The sequence below is a fragment of the Pseudochaenichthys georgianus genome, chromosome 8 (assembly GCF_902827115.2).
Source record: "Pseudochaenichthys georgianus chromosome 8, fPseGeo1.2, whole genome shotgun sequence".
Classification (NCBI taxonomy): Eukaryota; Metazoa; Chordata; class Actinopteri; order Perciformes; family Channichthyidae; genus Pseudochaenichthys; species Pseudochaenichthys georgianus.
In genome coordinates, this window is record NC_047510.2 from 1,161,057 (window position 1) to 1,179,409 (window position 18,353).

The 18,353-nt window shown below is 40.9% G+C and overlaps 1 protein-coding gene across 1 annotated transcript in view; it reads left to right on the plus strand.

Moving 5' to 3' along the window:
* The window catches only part of LOC117451071 (junction plakoglobin-like), a 339,882-nt gene that overhangs the window by 190,488 nt on the left and 131,041 nt on the right, over positions 1–18,353 (plus strand). Inside the window, exons 3-4 of the mRNA XM_071203922.1 lie at positions 12,153–12,201; positions 16,377–16,601. Coding sequence (XP_071060023.1) covers positions 12,186–12,201; positions 16,377–16,601 — 241 coding nt within the window. The 5' untranslated portion in view covers positions 12,153–12,185. The remainder of the gene's footprint in view (positions 1–12,152; positions 12,202–16,376; positions 16,602–18,353) is intronic.

The window sequence follows — 18,353 nt, forward strand, 5'->3', positions numbered from 1 at the left end:
ACATGGGGAAACCTTCTAAGAAGCAAAGTCAGCCTACAGACAACACATCTTATGAGAGTGACACAGGGGACCGCATGGGAGCTAGCCAAAATGAGGACCATGCAGCTAACCATGCTCCGCTAACGCTAGCTGACATGGAGAAACTTTTCCTCTCAATGGAGGAGCGCATTATTTCAAATCTGTCCGTCCAACTCTCGGCTGACCGTGCCACCATTGACCGGCACGACCAGACAATCCAAGGCATGGAAGTGGCACTCAACGACATGGAGACCAGACTGCAAACTGTCGAATCCACCTGCACAACCCTATCCAGGGAAAATGAGAGCCTCAAGTTTAAGGTGCACGACCTGGAAAACAGATCGAGACGCAATAATATCCGCATAACTGGCGTACCTGAAAAAGTTGAGGGCCCACAGCCGGCCTTTCCTTCCCCCCCTGCGGTCGACCGGGCGCACAGAGTAGCTACTGCGCGCAAGACGCAGAGCGACACACCGTGCCCGTTCATCGCTCGGATCCACAACTTCCAGACCAAAGAGCGCATCCTGAAACTGGCGAGGGAGGCCGGTCCGCTCTCTTTCCGCGGATGCAACATACACATTTTCCCAGACTACAGCGTGGAGGTATCAAAGAAAAGAGCCACATACGCCACAGTCAAATCGGAGTTGAGAAATGCGGGGCTCGGATACAGGATGTTTTTTCCTGCCAAACTACAGGTCACTGACAAGAACGGACAGAAACTCATTTTTTCTCGCCTGGAGAAGTTTCCTCTTTTCTTCACAGCGGCCGTTCAGGTGCGTCCTCCTCACAGCCTGTCCCATAAACGTGTCTAATAACTGTTAAATCACTGGGTTGATATTATAGATACTTTTCGTCTTTCTTGGTTGAATATATTGTCTTTATTATTATAATGATCGGTACCTTATAACAATGTTTGCCAAGCGTTTTATGTGTGGAATTAAACTCGGGACAGTCGTTGACTTCTGCTGAAATGTCACTGTTGGTCCACACAGTGGACAGCTGCTCCTTTAGTATACCTGCTTAGGCTGCTATGACACTGGAGCACGGAGACGTGCAAATACTCACGTGTGCATACTGATAGGGGTACACTCATACATGTCTATAAAGCAGTGAATATATGCATGTTCTGTTCCCTATATATTACTGTTTTCCTACCACTATTGTTATGAATGATACCCACCTGTATATGGCAACACTCTTTAATTGCTCCAATCGTTATTACCGACCTTTCATGGCTTCTGCACAATGTAATGTTACATGTTGTATCCTGTTTTTGTTGATGTTACTATTGACAACACAGTCTTAGTGTAAGTTAGGTGTTTTTTGAGCTGGAAATTAAGTGCACATTTTAAGCCCCACGTCCCCTCTGGGATGCTGTTTTTCACAATGTTAGAGGATTTTATGCCACCAGTTTAGTTTTCCCTTTTTCTTCTTTTTCCTTTTTTATCTCTCTTGTCCCATCATTCTCCTTTCCCCCTCTCCACACCCCACACCAGGCCCTACCCTGCTCCACTTCTGTTCTTACTCTTTGTCCCACTAATCTCTTAGAATATGACAACTACATCCAACTGCAATCAAGCTCGGCCCATCCACTTTGTATCTTTAAACACTAAAGTTATGAACAGCTGGGTGAAAAGACAGAAAATAGACACTTATCTGCAACGGCTGCACTCAGACATAGCCTTTCTACAGGAAACTCACCTGAAAAACAACCACGTTAAGTTTCTCAAGAGGGGATGGGTTTGCCAGGTTTTCCACTCACAGTTCAATGGCAAAACCAGGGGGACAGCAATCCTCATACATAAGGACATTCGACTTCAAGCTAAGGAGGTGATCGCTGACACAAGTGGGAGATTTATCATTTTATTATGGTCAATGTTTATGCACCAAACAGTGATGATTATAATTTCTTTAACAAACTATTCTCCACCTTACCCCAGTAATATCACCTACAATCTGATAATAGGAGGAGACTTTAACTGCGTGCTTAACACTGCATTGGATAGATCATCTAACCTCTTACCAAATCTGCTAAAGTTATCAACGATTTCAGTACTCAAAATGCTGTTTGGATATTTGGAGATTTACATTTAACAACCAAAAAGTATTTTCCTTCTTCTCCAATGTTCATCACACATAGACACGCATTGACTACTTTCTCTTAGATAATAGACTACTGGTAACTCCTGCTCATATGAAAAGTATTACAGTTTCAGATTATGGAGCAGCAACTCCCTGAGACCCTCTCCAAACTGGAGACTTGACTCCCTCCTTCTAGCTGACAAACTGTTTGTAAGTCATATCACTTCTCAAATTATCTTCTTTCTTGAAACTAACACCTCCGCAGAAATCTCTCATTCAACCTTATGGGAGACCCTCAAGGCCTACCTCCGTGGGCAAATAATTTAATACTCTTCCAGGGCAAAAAAAGTAAGGGACTCCAAACTCATTTACATCTCACGCTCTATTCTTATACAGCTCTGAATGTGATAATCTCTCACAACTAAATCATTTCATTGGTAAACTTACTTTCCCTTCAGTTCCAGCCGAACAGAACTCTCTATTAAGAGGCCAGATTTCCAATGAAGAAATTCTAAGAGCTATTACATCGTTAAAATGTGATAAAACACCTGGGCCAGACGGTTATAGTTCAGAATTCTATAAGAAATGTGCACCCCACCTTTGCCCCCTGCTCAAAGACATGTTTAATGAATCCCTTTCCTCTGGCGTTCTTCCACCTACCTTACGACAGGCTGCAATTACTCTTTTACCAAAAGGGGGCAAAGACCCACTTCAATGCGCCTCCTATCGACCAATCTCCCTACTTAATGTGGATTACAACATTTTATCCAAGGTCCTAGCTTCGCGCTTGGAGAAGGTTACTCCACAGATTATCTCGCCAGACCAAACTGGCTTCATTTCAAACAGACACTCAAGCTCCAATCTTCGGAGGCTTTTCAATATTGTCTACTCATCTTCTTCTTGTTCCCCCGAAATGGTGATATCTCTGGATGCTGAAAAAGCGTTTGATGGAGTTGAATGGCAGTATCTATTTTTGACTCCTATTTTGATTCCTTCATTTCATGGATTAAACTCCTCTACTCTCAACCACTAGTAATCACTAATGGTAAACAATCTGAATATTTCCCTCTTGGCAGGGGCACACGTCAAGGCTGCTGTTTATCCCCTCTATTGTTCGCCATTGCTGTCGAACCTCTAGCCATAGCTCTAAAACAGTCTGAGGACTTCATGGGCGTGGTGCGCGGAGGCTTTAGACACAACATATCTTTATATGCCGATGACATTCTCTTATATATTACGGACCCCCTAACATCTGTCCCGCCTATTCTCAAAATCCTAGATCAATTGGGTACATTTTCAGGCTATAAAATCAACTATGAAAAAAGTGAGATGTTTCCCCTTAATCCACCAGCCGCTTTAATCCCTGCATCACACTTTCCATTCAGAATTGTCCAAAAGGGCTTTACATATCTTGGGATTGAAATCACACACTCTTTTCCATCCCTCTTCACTAAGAATGTTGGCACACTGTTTGAAAAATGTAAGAACGATATGACTAGATGGACAAACCTACCTTTGTCCATAATCGGCAGTGTTAATCTGATAAAAATGATTGTATTACCAAAATGCCTCTACCTTTTTCAGAATATTCCTATCTTGATAAAAAAGTATTTCTTTCATTCATTGGAGAGAAGCATTTCATCATTCATTTGGAATAGCAAGCCCCCAAGAATAAGGAGAAGTGCCCTTCAAAGACCTAAAAAACTTGCCGGCCTGGCCCTACCCAATTTCATCCACTACTACTGGGCGTGCAATATAAAAGCAATGCTACAATGGATGAAGGAAGTTGAACCTGGCAATGGCGAGGCCTGGGTACAATTGGAGTAGCCCACTTAATCTACGTTCCATACTATGCGCTCAGTCCTCTCCTTCTTTACCTCAATTCAGCTCTAATCCAGTGGTGTATCACTCCGTCAGAATTTGGTCGCAATTTAGAAGGCATTTCAATTTGCAGACAACGTCGGTACATTCTCCACTCAAGAATCATTACAACGTCCCTCCCTCCCTCTCTGACTCTACTTTCGGGATATGGGACACAACTGGGATTAAATCCGTTCGTACTTTGTATGTAGATGGGAAATTTGGATAATTTACACAACTCTCTCAATTATTTAATTTACCACAGTCTCACTTCTTCAGATATCTCCAGATTAGACACTTTGTTAAGACAAATATATCTTCTTTTCCTGACATCCCAATGAACAACGCAATTGATCATATTCTCTCACTATTGCCGGGTAGCAAAGGGCTGGTCTCTCTTCTCTATAATAGTATAAACAATATCGTCGCTTTATCTTTGCAACATGTCAGGAGTCGTTGGGAGAATGACATTGGTGAGGAAATGGCAGACGATCAATGGCAGAAAGTGCTTGACTTCTTGACCTCTTCCCCATGTGCTAGGCATACATTGATACAACTCAAAATTGTTCTTGGATTTCACTTTACCAAAGCAAGGCTGGCGAAGCTATTCCCTGACCTAGACCCTTCATGCCCTCGCTGTAACAGTCAATCAGCAGATCACATTCACATGTTCTGGTCCTGTCCCAACCTCAGCTCATTCTGGGGCAACATATTCATTGCATACTCTAAGATTTTTCAAAAAGACATCACACCCAATCCTGTATGTGCTTTATTTGGCCTCATCCCTGAAACCGGCAACCTGAAAGGTAAAACTCAGGCAGTCATAGCATTTACCTCCTTGATTGCCAGGCGCCTAATTCTCCTGTCCTGGAAGGATCAAGCACCTCCCAATTTTACTAGATGGATAAGAGACACTATGCACTTCCTTAAACTTGAAACAATCCAGTACACTCTAAAAGGCTCTGTGCAGCAGCAGCAGCAGGACCCCATCCCCCTCCCTTTCTTCTTCTTTTCTTTTATTTTCTTTCTTTATTTAATTAATTAATTAATTGTTTTTATTTTTTATTTTTCTTGGTTATTGTACTTATCCTTTTTTTGTATGACTATTTCCCACTGATGTGCTTTGTTGTCCTTGTACATTGTATTATATTGTATGTACTGGAATTTGTTCACATATCCTTGGTTGGACAAAACCTCAATGAACAATCATCCTTGTGAAGATCTGGAATTAAGGGGACGGTTGGGGAGGGTTGGGTGGGCGGGATGGGGTGGGATGCAATGCTATTGAATGTATATTTTTTCTGATTTTGAAATCTCAATAAAAACTGTTAAACAAAAAAATAAAAAGAAAGCTGCTCTACGCCTTTCCACCACTGCGTCTCATTCTCCCCCTCCTGGAGAGGGTGAGACGAGAACATCCTGGTAGCCACTCTGCGCCGTGGTATCTGGAGGTGACACAGATGGTGGGCCAGCCCTGGACGGTTCCTCAGGTCTGGGGGAATTTGTCTTAGGAAGCAGGTGCAATAGGGGCGTTACCCACTCTGGGCCAATCTCTCCAGGCTTGGCTCCTGAGAGGGACAGGCTGAGACGGGTTGGACTGTCTGACAATGTTATTCAGACTATCCAGGCAGCAAGAGCAGGATCCACCACAGCCTGTTACAGGACGAAGTGGTTGGGAATCCAGCGATGGTGTGAAGAAAGGAGTCTAGAGCCTCTATCCTGTAGGTTGGGCTCTATTCTGTCCTATTTACAGATACTGGTGGACAGGGGGCTTCCTCATTCCACAGTTAAAGTGTATGCAGCAGCCATCTCGTCCTGCCATGAGGGATTGGCAGCAAGTCAGCCTTTACTCAACCGCTTATGGCACGTTTTTTGCAGGGGGTCGCCCAGTGGTGCATGTCTCCACCCCGCAATGGGATCTGCCGTTGGTGCTCGAGGCTTTGGTCACAGAACCATTTGAGCCTCTGGAGCTCTCCTCCCTGAAGGCGCTATCATTGAAAACAGCTTTGCTGCTTGCCCTAACCTGTTAAGCACCTTCCCCCCAATACCGGGGGTGAAAAACGAGTCATCTGAGGAAACAGTGTCTGAGGGCATCTTAATATTTAATAAACTATGCATGTTTTATATCCATGTAACGGGAAGAAACTCATCTAACTGATCATTTTAATTTAAAAAAAAAAAAAACCACAATGCTAACGCTTAGCCTTTACTGCACAGAGACTCACTCATAAAACCCTTATTATTTATCTTTTCTGCACATCCAATCCATCGATTCACATCGTGAGATGACACAGAACCGTTTGGTACATACATTATCACTCTATGATAAGAACTCGCGGAGGTAATAACAAGAACAGACATCTAAACATGTGGCGCAAGGTAGCTAAAACTGGCAACATGGCCTACCTTGGTCGTTGTCTGGTCAAAAGTGGTCTTCAATGGCATTAAAACGATAAAAACGCAGCTGAAGTTAATCCATAGGTTAATCCAATGTGTCTGTGTCAAGCGGCAAACTCTGGGGAAGAGCCGGGACGCCAACACGGAAGTGCCACACACTGCAGTTCATATAGAGGGCCGATAGGGACTGACTGCAGAAAGGAGCAATTTCCATAGACCCCCATATTAAAATGCCCACCTTTACAGCAGAAAAAAACATGTTTCTACCCCTGGATGCAATAAATATTATTATGGATATAGTTAGGTTCCACCTTCATGATTATGGATCTGTGAGTGAATTGTTTTCTAACACGACCCTTTTATTTATATTAGGTCTTAAAGTATTTGCATAAATTAGGGCGTGGTCACATTGAGTGACGGCTCTGTCAAGTGACTGCTGCTGCTAGCTTCTTGTCTCTCTGCTCGCTGCTCCGTGAAGCTACAGGGACTCTGCCTGGTCAGTTCATCCAGGAAACACAACTTGAAGCCGGCCGTGGCTGTTTGTTCTTCATGCTTATATATCGGACTATTGTGACTCACTCTGCGGTTAAAACAGACGGTGCATGAATGCGGTAAGTGAAAATCGAGTACTTATTTATGTGTTGATTATTTTAATCAGCTACTTAAAGGTGGGGTAGGTAAGTTTCAGAAACCGGCTCATGGAATGCTCTTAACATCCCGATAGCAATGAATATCTTAAGTGCTTTGACAAAAAATCCATACAAAAATGTCATCTGTGGAAGCCGTAATACTGTAAAAAGTACAACCAATTTGTTTAGCCGGCCCGGCTAAACGGATTGGCTGTACCTACCTGCCTGTCAGCCTTCCATCGGGGCACAAACTTATCTCGTGCCCTCATTGGTCATGTGCGCGTTCGTGTGTGTTGGAGGAGGGGCTCTGTGAGGAAGTGGCAGATTTTCTCCAGTTGTGTATTTTAAAATTCTAGCGATCTCGAGCCGGTTTCTCAAACTTACCTACCCCACCTTTAATGAATGTTAAGGCTTGGGTTAGCGTGTAAGCTAGTGGTAGCTACATCGGTGCTAACGATGCTAATCGTAGCATCCAAGTTAAAATCATAGACTGTATATATAAAGGTATATATAAATGCCAAAAGTTACATTTAGATGTTAACAAGCAATATGACTTTGTCAGCTTTCTAATTTAATGTATTGAAGGCAAAGATATTTAACACATAGTGAGAACTGCTACTATTTATCTCTCAATATTGTCTGTAAAAAAGGTGGTAAAAGTTATTCTTTCAGTGAGACAACAGAGCAAGCTTCAACAGTTGCACTACGTTTTAATAACAGTTAAATATTATTTTGACAATAACATATATTTCAATGTCGATGAACGTCATACTGTTCATTCATAATCTGATTGTCTTTGTAGCTCACAAAAAACATTACAATTACAAAATAATTATATCTACAGCCCCTAAACACACAAACACACCGCTTTCATAAATAACACACTTGTTCTGCAATAATAAGTTTTATGTTTCCTGTCATTTTTGTTAGGAAAGGACATGCCTGAAAGACACGACATGTTCTCCTTCTCTGAGGGTCAAGAAGAACATCCAAGAGGAACATTAAGAGCTGATGTTATGAGATTTTAAGACCAGTACAGGACATTCACTAAGAAACTAGTTTTATTGTAAACACAGTCAGCTGATCGAATGCAGCTATTTCCACATCTACACTCCATCAGTTGATTGAAGTCTCTGCAGCTCTCTGGACACCACGCTGTCTCAATCCGTCCACACTGAATATGAGAGGGGGAAAATGAAAATAATAAATGCTTTAGACAATAAGAAATATAAAGTTGACTGTTGAGTTGCTCAGTTTTTTTAGATTGTCAATACTATTACTGTATAAATAATATCTCAGTTTAAGAGGCACCTTCAAATAAAGATTGGTCTTTAAATACATGTTGTCTTTTGAATTGTTTGTCTAAAGTCAAGGATCTAGAACTGGTACTTAGTTTTAATGATACAGTCTGGTTATTATGCTATTTGGAGGAGGCCTCACAGGTAAGAGCACTAACTAGCTACCATCACATGTACCTTAGCTTGACTTAAATGCATTAAACGTATAATTAAGTGATATCAAAATATAAATAACTAATGTCATGCAAACATTAATATTTGTTAGTGGCCGACTCCGCCTACTAAGGGCTTCTCGGCAAGTCTGCAGAATCCTATGGGTGACGTCACGGACCCTACGTCCATTTTTATATACAGTATATGGTCTGTGTCCCTTTGAAATTATTTCTGATAATCCATAAGCAATAAACCCTGCTTTTCCGTTTCCAGATGTTAGAGCAAGAGATAGCTTCACTCTCATGCAAAACTATATGCGCAAAGCCCCCACCTTTTTGTATTAACGTTGGTGTCTATGTGAAAACTCCCCTTCGATTCTATTGGCCCAAACGGTAAAAACGCCTATTTCCACCCAAATCACCTCAGAGGTGGAGTTTTTTTGCTAAACCTCTCTAAAAAGGTCACTTGTTTTGCATCAATCTTGATACAGGGTACTTATTATATGTTGTACTTTGGATTCCTAAAACTTTTAGTCTACCTTACCATCATCCAAGAGTAGTTTTCACTATAAGTAAAAAATAATTGTTGGACGGACACTATAATTTACCGTTTTTTTACTATGTTCAATCTGAATTTTCTTGAAAATAAAAAACATCTATATTGATTCTGACTTTTCTACATCCAACTCACAGGTTTATCATTACTTTGAGAAAAAAGATTATGAATTTAACCCTTAGAAGATATGGTCATTTGTTCTGGGAATGTCATTTTCGAGCCTGAGACCTGAAAAACAGGCTCAGGGCTTAACAGGCTCACTTCGGCCAAGAGAGTGTGCAAGCTGAAAGCTCTGTCGGTGCACCCGAGTTGCCTTTTGATTCGGGGTGACCGTAGAGGGGCGACACCAACGGTATGTCCACACAGTGGCTTTGGAAAAAGCTTCCGGGCGTGTCTGAAGCTCGGCCAACAACCAATCACATGAATCTCCCGCCCCTGACACACAAGCAGCGGTTTGATTGGCTAGAGCTTGTACTGGCATATGACTTGATTGGCTGACGCTTCCACCGAAAGCTTCAGAAGATTCAAAAGTTGAACATTGCTCAACTTTTGAATCCTGAGATGCCTGGAAATCTCCGCTTTGCTTCCCACAATGCAGTTCGGCGAAAACTGAGGCAAAGTGACGTCACCCCATTCAAAGTATATAGGCAGAAGCATTGGAAGATTTTTTTAACGCTGCTGTGTGGACGGGCCGTCAGACCGGACCCCTCCTTTGTTCCCAATAACCTAAGGAGTTTGTTCAGGTCGAGGGCTATACCGTTAGACGGCTTTGGTCTTCCACCCTATACTGGGGTATTTGGGGTTTGTGCGCTGGCATTTTAGGCGCACTGAACAGCTGTGTGTGTGCTTTGGGGATGGTGTGTCCGGTAAAGCTCTGTCCAAGAAACACCTGACAGGATGGCTCTGCAAGTGCATTTCACATGCCTATGGGCAGGCGGGGAGAGCCTTCCCCACTGGGGTCCGTGCACACTCTACATGTGGTATGGCTGTAACAACAGTCTTGTTCAACGGCGTGAGTGTAGAGGACATATGCACGGCACCCCTTTTAGAAGTGAAGTTATAGTAATTTGTTCTGGGAATGTCATTTTCAAGCCTGAGACCTGCAAAACAGGCTCAGGGCGTCTACGGTGATGCTATTTCTCCACGCCACACAGATAATCTCCTCTTTACTGGTATATTTCAGAAACCTCACAACTGTGGATCTGGAGGGTGGCAGTCTCAGCAGGGTTGGGACCGAGAGCCCGATGTGCTCGCGCGATACGCAGGTTGTTCAGGCCGGTACTCTCGCTCAGTTCAGTTTCAAGATTCTCAACAAAACGAACCATTGAGTAATGTAATCAGCAAGGATGCACACAGAGAAAAATCTGTATCTGCCGTATTTCTACTGTTCACTGCTGCTGACTCCCAAATGGAGAGACTGGTTGTAATTGAAAGTCAATTTATTTGATGTGGGTCACTGTGATTAGATAAGGAACACCCACTACACTGGGGAACTATTTCGACACATTTAAACATAGGAACTAAACACACACACACACACGGAGCTTTTTCATCCACATTGAGGAGTGCTGAAAATGACTTCCACATGTCCACACCTTGTTATGGAAGCCCTGAGGGACTTTTTGTAAAACTTATTTTGGCCAAAGTGCACCACTATCTCCTGTTCTAAGTAAGACTATATTTGTGTTATAGGTGATTTAAACCTTGCTCTTCCACCTCTTTTGACCTGAAATTATTATAATTTTGGATATTACAAAAATATAACACTTGAAAATGTTTAAAGTTAATTTAGATTGAAAGACTTGAATTAGCTGTAGCCAGACCAACCTATTGAACTGTGTGTCGTAAGGCACTCCACAAGCTCCACCAGTAATAGTGTATTTTAACACTACAATTACATCTGATGAACGATAACATTACATTTGGACACGATGTTCAGTCAGAGAATGTTACATTTTTAAATGTTTGACAGACGGATAGTTTTGAGAATGCCTTATATCAGAACAAGTATTTTTAAATTATTTAAACTGCTTGATGTCTCTAAAAAGTCGACAATTCTTCAAAAACACAATATTTATGATTGATGAAAGTTGTTAGTTGGTCAGCTTTTACCCCAACTCGACAGGAGGGTTAAACAATAACGTTAATATGAGCTTTAGTTAAACCGTGTTCCCAGAACGCAACATGAATCAAGAGGCTTATCATCGTCAGCCATATCAAATAAATATGTACAGAGCAAGAATTCCATCACCACAGCTTAATCTCAACAACAGGCAAGCTGGCTCCTTTATCACTATATAATAGTTAAATGTCTATATAAACTGCATAGACCTTTGACTGTGCAAACATATTTCTGAAACGTTTAGGCTTTTAATGTGAAAAATCTGTGCTGGAAGCATTGAGCATCATTTGTAGCTTTAGCACGGCAAAGATTGTTTGTGAAACATGGTCTTGTCAGCTTTTATTTCAGAAGTTTTAGGAGACTTACTCCTGCAAACCAATCTTGATCTCTCCTTACATCCATCTCACGGATGGATCTGCGGCACTTGAGTGAAGCAAAATGTTGTGTGTACTGTGACAACACACACACTCTGAGCGTTAGGGTGAATTCCCATGTTGCTCTGGGGTCTGTGAAGTGCTCTTGGCAGGGATGATGAGATGCTATGACCTTTCACCAGCCCTGGCTCCTGGGAGTTGGATAAAGCAGCTCTCAATGTTTTGATATGACTCACAACATTGACATCTGTGTAACTTGCAGCAGCTCATCAGTGTTTGGCGGAATGCAATAAATATTATCTTATCACAACAGGAGTAGATACAGAGAGGGTATATACACAGTAAAGTTTAGTTTATAAAAGCTGTCTTAAGTTTGTGTGCAAAACATGTATTTAAAGACAAAAGTGTACACTTTGAAGTAAATGAAATGATAAGTGAAATGGTGCACATGTGAGTGAAAGCTCATCTGTGCAAAAGCACGATTACCCCCATGATGCACTGCAAAGTATTTAGTTGTAATTCTTGGAGGAATGGGAGAATAACTCATTCTTTAACATGATTTGCAGAATATTGTGATTAAAGCCTTAATCCTCCAGAGAAGGATTAGTTTGAGTCTGTGGGCGATCCTGTTTGCAGACATCATATTTCCTCTCTTTCTCTGCAGGTCAGAGGTCAGTGAAGGTACCATCGGGTGGAGATGATGTCCATGCAAAGTAAGTGTTCTGTCACCACTGCAGCCAGATATTTCCATTATTTTTAAAAGTTTAACCAGAATAATATTATAATAATATTTCCTATCAAAAGCAAAAACAGATTACTTCTGACTCTTCAATATTAATCGGTTTGATTACTCTCAGATGATAACAGGACCAAGACTTTAAGAACAGTTCATATTTTATTCACACTTCATATCTCTATTGTGCACATTACTGTGATTCAATGCCGACCACAAATCCTAATCAACCGGCCATAATGCAGAGTAATTAGTAGTGTTATACTTATTAACCAACCCATTGTCGTTGGCTACAATGGGTTTTTAACCCAGGAGACATTCAATGCATTGAAAACAGCTTTACACACAGTTTACTGTGGTAATTAGATTAACAACACACACCTGCATGAGCTTGAAGTAGTTGCTTTAGCTAGTAGTAGTAGTAGTAGTAGTAGTAGTAGTAGTAGTAGTAGTAGTAGTAGTAGCAGCAGCAAGGCTGTAGCAGTAGCTGTCACTTTAGTACCACTCAAAGTAATAGAAATAGTATGGCAGCTGAAGCAGTAGCAGTAATATGACAACCCAGTCTCACGGCATTTCGTGTTCACCAACACGATTTTTAATCTATTGATTCGTGTTCACCAACACGATTTGCCCCTTTTTTTCGTGTTGCACAGCACGAGTTTAAAAGCAATGTATTTCTACTGGTAATGTATTTCTACTGCCTGCAGCACGTCTTTTTCTCCGGTCGGGTCGAGGAAGACCGGAAGCTGTGTGGTTCATAAAAACATGTTGTTACTTAATATCATGCCACGATTATTGCTTTTATTTGAAATCGTATAATTTCGGTCTTTTGTTGCCGTCTGTGAGGAAAATAAATGGGGCTCAGAGCCTCAGGATACTGAAATCTGTATTTTTTAAATATTTGTTTCCTTCTAATTTGTTATTCTTTTCAAAATAACACACTGTTATTTACTCACCAATAACACACAATTATCCTTGCTTTTATTTATTGGTTTAATTCCATAATCTCGGGCTTTTTTGGCGTCCGTCAGGAACTGAATTTCAAAATAAAAATAACCGGAAACAGACGTAGGCATTTCGAGCGATTACCCAAGATCCTCAGCTATGGTTTTAAGCTCGTTTATTGGATGTTTTAGCTGCAATGCATGCTGGGATTTTGTGTTTATATGATATGAAATCCGGAAAACATTTTAAAAGAATAAAATAATACTTAATTCCGAGTGTTCTTGCTTTTCTCTTTGAAAGTCATCACATAACGGCATTGTAATACACGGTTCGGCTGCATTGTATATTACAGATCTGCCGTAGTTCTTTATTTATAGAGCCCTGATGAGAAGACCTTTGGAAAAACTGAGAAAATGCAGCCGAAACTGAATACTTGACGTGGATCATAAATATATTCAACAATTAAACAACATCTTCAATTTCTCTTCACACAATACGTCTCCTTGCAGTATCAACACTAATTCAGCTGACTTTTACATTTGATCTAATTCACAGATAGGTTATATTTACACCATAACGGTGCACAGCTGATATAAAAGGACTGTAGTTTTTAAAGATATTACTGATTTTCTTTGAATGTAAGAATGTAAATACTGAGTCTGAAATAGTATAGCAATATGCTGTAAAATGATGTGAAAGCATGAATAAAACGTGTCCTACACTAATAATACAAAGTTATTATGGCTGTGTGTACCTTGTGTGCACCGCCTAGTGGTTAAAGCACGTTATTGAATTATTGTTTTTATGTGTTATAAATAATATAACACATAAAAACAATAATGTACTCTTAATATTTTTTTCAAAAATATGAAGAGTACATACTTTCATAGGGGGAAAGTAGAAGGTCTGTGATAGAAATATAGAATATAAAAAATCAAGAAGATACTATAAGTGATCTCTACAATAAAACAGTTTAAGATAAGATAAGATGGACTTTCATTAATCCCTTGTGGGGAAATTGTTTCTCTGCATTTGACCCATTAGGAGCAGTGTGCTGCCATTTTGAACGGCGCCCGGTGAGTAGGGGAACGGTGCCTTGCTCAGGGACTTGAACTGGTGACCTTCCAGTTGCCAAGTCAAGTCCCTATAGACTTCGCCACGACCGCAGGATGTACAATGATATTAATATGAGGAGGTGCAAAACAGAAAAACGAATTAACCTTTATTTAAACATTAAATAACAGATTAAGGTCTTTGGGGGTATCTATCTACAGATAAATATTAAGCCTGACAAAGTACTTAACGTCTAATATATTGCTTTCCTGCAATATTAACTATGTTGAAGCACTTATTTTAACTGATATTATACACATTAATTATACTCTTATGTATGTAGATATAATAAGAAATGTGCAGAATATGACAGTTTAATGGTGGTGGTACACACATATTGATAGATGTCTTGTAATGCACTGTTGAGGAACCTGTGACCCAAGTGTTTCATTCATTGCATAACTACACCGTAGTTGTGTATGATATGTCAATAAACCTTTGAAAATCTTAAAAGGGATGTGCAAAATAGCCATAATATACAGTCTTTAATTAACTATTAATAACGAGTAATGAATATACTTTATTACTTGTTTCCATTCATGTCAATTGCAGATACATGTTTAGTCTTCTCAAGCACCAACTATCAAATATCTCTCCTGATTGTTGGCACTTGACAATCACCTTCCCTGAATTTTACTCAGGTGTAACTAAAGTCTGATTTAAGGGTTGTTTATATTTCACATCATTAATCAGAATCTGCAAAGTAACTACAATAAATGCAGTGGAGTAAAAATACCAGGTTAACCTCTGAATTGTAGTGGAGTAGAATTACAAAGTAACAATGAGCTGTCATGTGGGTATATATTAATGCTGCGCATTATGGACACAAGCGATTTTCACCCATTTATTAATTATATGTTTTACATTTGATAACACCAATGTGTTTAATACTGGCAACTTCTAATTGTGGGAAACACGAAAACGTTCTGTAGAGACGTCCCATAGAACATTTTGCGAAACACAATAGCCAGCATGTGTAGTTCTGGGGGGGGCGTTCGATTCCAGTTTTGGATAGACTGGCGTGGTTTCGTTCCATTTCACACAGCTGTTTGACGCTCTGCGTAACCTTACGGGGACTGTAGTCCTAAACGATAGCTGGGGATTATGGGTAGTGTAGTGTCTTCGGCCATCCTAAACTCAGAAATGTTGACAATAGCAATGATGCTCGAAATGTCCCTTATAGGCCTACGTCTGTTTCCGGTTATCTTATTTTGAAATTCAGTTCCTGACGGACACCAAAAAAGCCCGAGATTATGGAATTAAACCAATAAATAAAAGCAAGGATAATTGTGTGTTATTGGTGAGTAAATAACAGTGTGTTATTTTTAAAAGAATAACAAATTAGAAGGAAAAAAATATTTAAAAATACAGATTTCAGTATCCTGAGGCTCTGAGCCCCATTTATTTTCCTCACAGACGGCAACAAAAGTCCGAAATTATACGATTTAAAATAAAAGCAATAACTGTGGCTTGATATTGAGTAAGAACATGTTTTTATGAACCACACAGCTTCCGGTCTCCCACGACCCGACCGGAGAAAAAGACGTGCTGCAGGCAGTAGAAATACATTGCTTTTAAAATCGTGCTGTGCAACACGAAAAAAAGGGGCAAATCATGATGGTGAACACGAATCAATAGATTAAAAATCGTGTTGGTGAACACGAAATGCCGTGAGACTGGGTTGAATATTAAGGTTAAATGTAATTGTATTAATCCTCTCAACAAAATTACATTTTTCTGTCTGGTTTTATTTTCATTACATAACACATACACTACACATGAACAAACAGGACCTTTACTTCATGCATGAGTGGAGAGGTGTCAGAGTGGAGAGGCTGCCAATGGTTGGCGTCATAGAGCGGTGAGGGTTTGCTGCCTTGCTTAAGGACACCTCGGCGAGGACTGGCACCTCTTCAGCTCCACACTCTATATTTTGGTCGTTTGCCGACCCTTTGGTTCCAGAGCCAAGTCCCTACAGATTTAGCTATTCCGTCCCATTAGTAGGTTAGCTATAGCAGCAGTAGCAGCAGTAGTATAAGTAGCAATAGAGTAGTGGTTTTATTAGTACTGATGAGAGTCACATGTTGTTCCCTGCAGTGACGGAGGCGGACAGTGTGGTGAAGGTGGCAGAATGGCAGCAGACCTACTACGCTTCAGACTCAGGAATCCAGTCAGGAGCCACCACAGTCCTGGACGACGAGAGCAGCACTGAGTACAGTGGTCGGAAGAAGTACACTGGTACTGCAAACAGTACTACCACTGCTACTGCCCCTCCCGGGCGAGGAGGAGACACTGCAGCTGGGGGACTAGAAAGCCCTACTGGTGAGAATGTTATTCATCAGGGGTCCAAAATCATTTGGCTTTAGTAGTTGGGGTATTTCCATGTATTTCTCTCATTCCTTTTCACCCTTTTTCTTTGTTTCTTTTGTTAACACTGGCTTTCATCGCTTCTTTCTTCTCTTGTCATCATCACTAGATGTGTAGTCTTGTTGCTTTTGTTCTTCTGTGTTCATGGTTCTTGTTTGTGTTAGAGCAAAGTATGTTATACTGTGTGATATTTGATAGTCCGTTTGTCCATTGGCCAGGACATTCATCGGCTGGTTTAGAATTTGCGGATTTATTGTTGCTCACCATTCTGTCCAACACGCATGATTATCCCAGACATCACTGATGGATTTTGGCACTGAAGAGTCGCTTGATCTAGTCTTAATTTATGATGTGCTGAAAATATAAGTAGAGAGGGCATTACGTTTACTGTGAGTAAATGCAGGTAAGGTGACCTTGTTTCCCTTCAGAAGAAACCTGTGTTCTGCCAGTCATCGGTCTTCTGTTTTATCCTCTTATCACCTGTTACACTCTGCTTCTCACCAATCACTCAGCTAAAACAACTTTCCTCCACAAAGTAATCCCTCCAAACATGTTGCCTTGCAAACCTTTCGGTCCCATCTGTGCGATTAGGTTAGACAGCTGGCCCTTTCAAGAACAGGGATGCTTGTACTTTCAAAGCAAATACATGTTGATAATTCTCATTACAAACAGAAGATAGAAAACATTCAACTTAATGTAGAGAGGAATGTGTAAGCTATACAACCTTGTTATGGGCTATAATTCTAACATCTCATGATGTACTTTCAATCCCTAGTACTGTCAGTGTCCTCTTTACCAGGGGTACAATGTAATCAGGTACATTTACTCAATGACTATGTTCATGTACACTTTTGACCTGTTAAGCCCCATAGTCCCGGCCGGCGGGGGCTACGTATGAAGGTAGACATGGTGCAAAATGCGAGAGCTTGTAAAACCTGATGTGAGCACAGGTAGAAAAAAAATCTGAGCTTGTGTGCATACATTTACACTTGAAAAAAAAAGTGTTTTAGCTTGTACAAAAAAAATGAACTTCGTCATGAAATGTTCACTTGCAGAAAAAAATATATTTTTAAAATATATTTTCCATTACAGCTGCAACTTGGTTATTACAACCTCTCAAATCAGTCATTACAACTTGACGAATCGGCTCTGTGGCAGTATAAATCGACGAATCGGCTGCCTTGACTTTTGCTACACTTCTTGCGATAAATGTGTCGCTAAAGTAATTTTCACCTGTGGATGTGGGGGGAGGGAGGGGGGTTGGAGCGAAGGGGCGGAGCTATCGGAACGACGAGGCGCAAGCTCGCGTCAGTCACACACAAGTCACAGCCATAGTCTGTGACTGTTGCCCCTTTCACACCAACGCAGCTCCCGTTCTAGCTCCGTGCTTCGCTCACAACAACAACAATGGGGGACTGCGTCAGGTCGATGATCGTGTTACTTTTAATCATACGAAGCCAGATTAAATTAAATAACTACTTCTCCAACCTTATACTTTTCATTGTTTATTAATGTGTTTCAGCTGCATTTACCGACCGCTGCAGTGCTGCTCGTCCACTGGAGTTTATTCTCCCATTAACTCACAGCAGCGGCCGCTGTAAAGTATTCACTGTCTGACTGTCACACAAGCAGCTGATAAATATCCCCAGAGAATTTCGCCGCGATCCCAACTGTCTGTTATCAGCCTGCAGCCAGGGAGGAGAAATC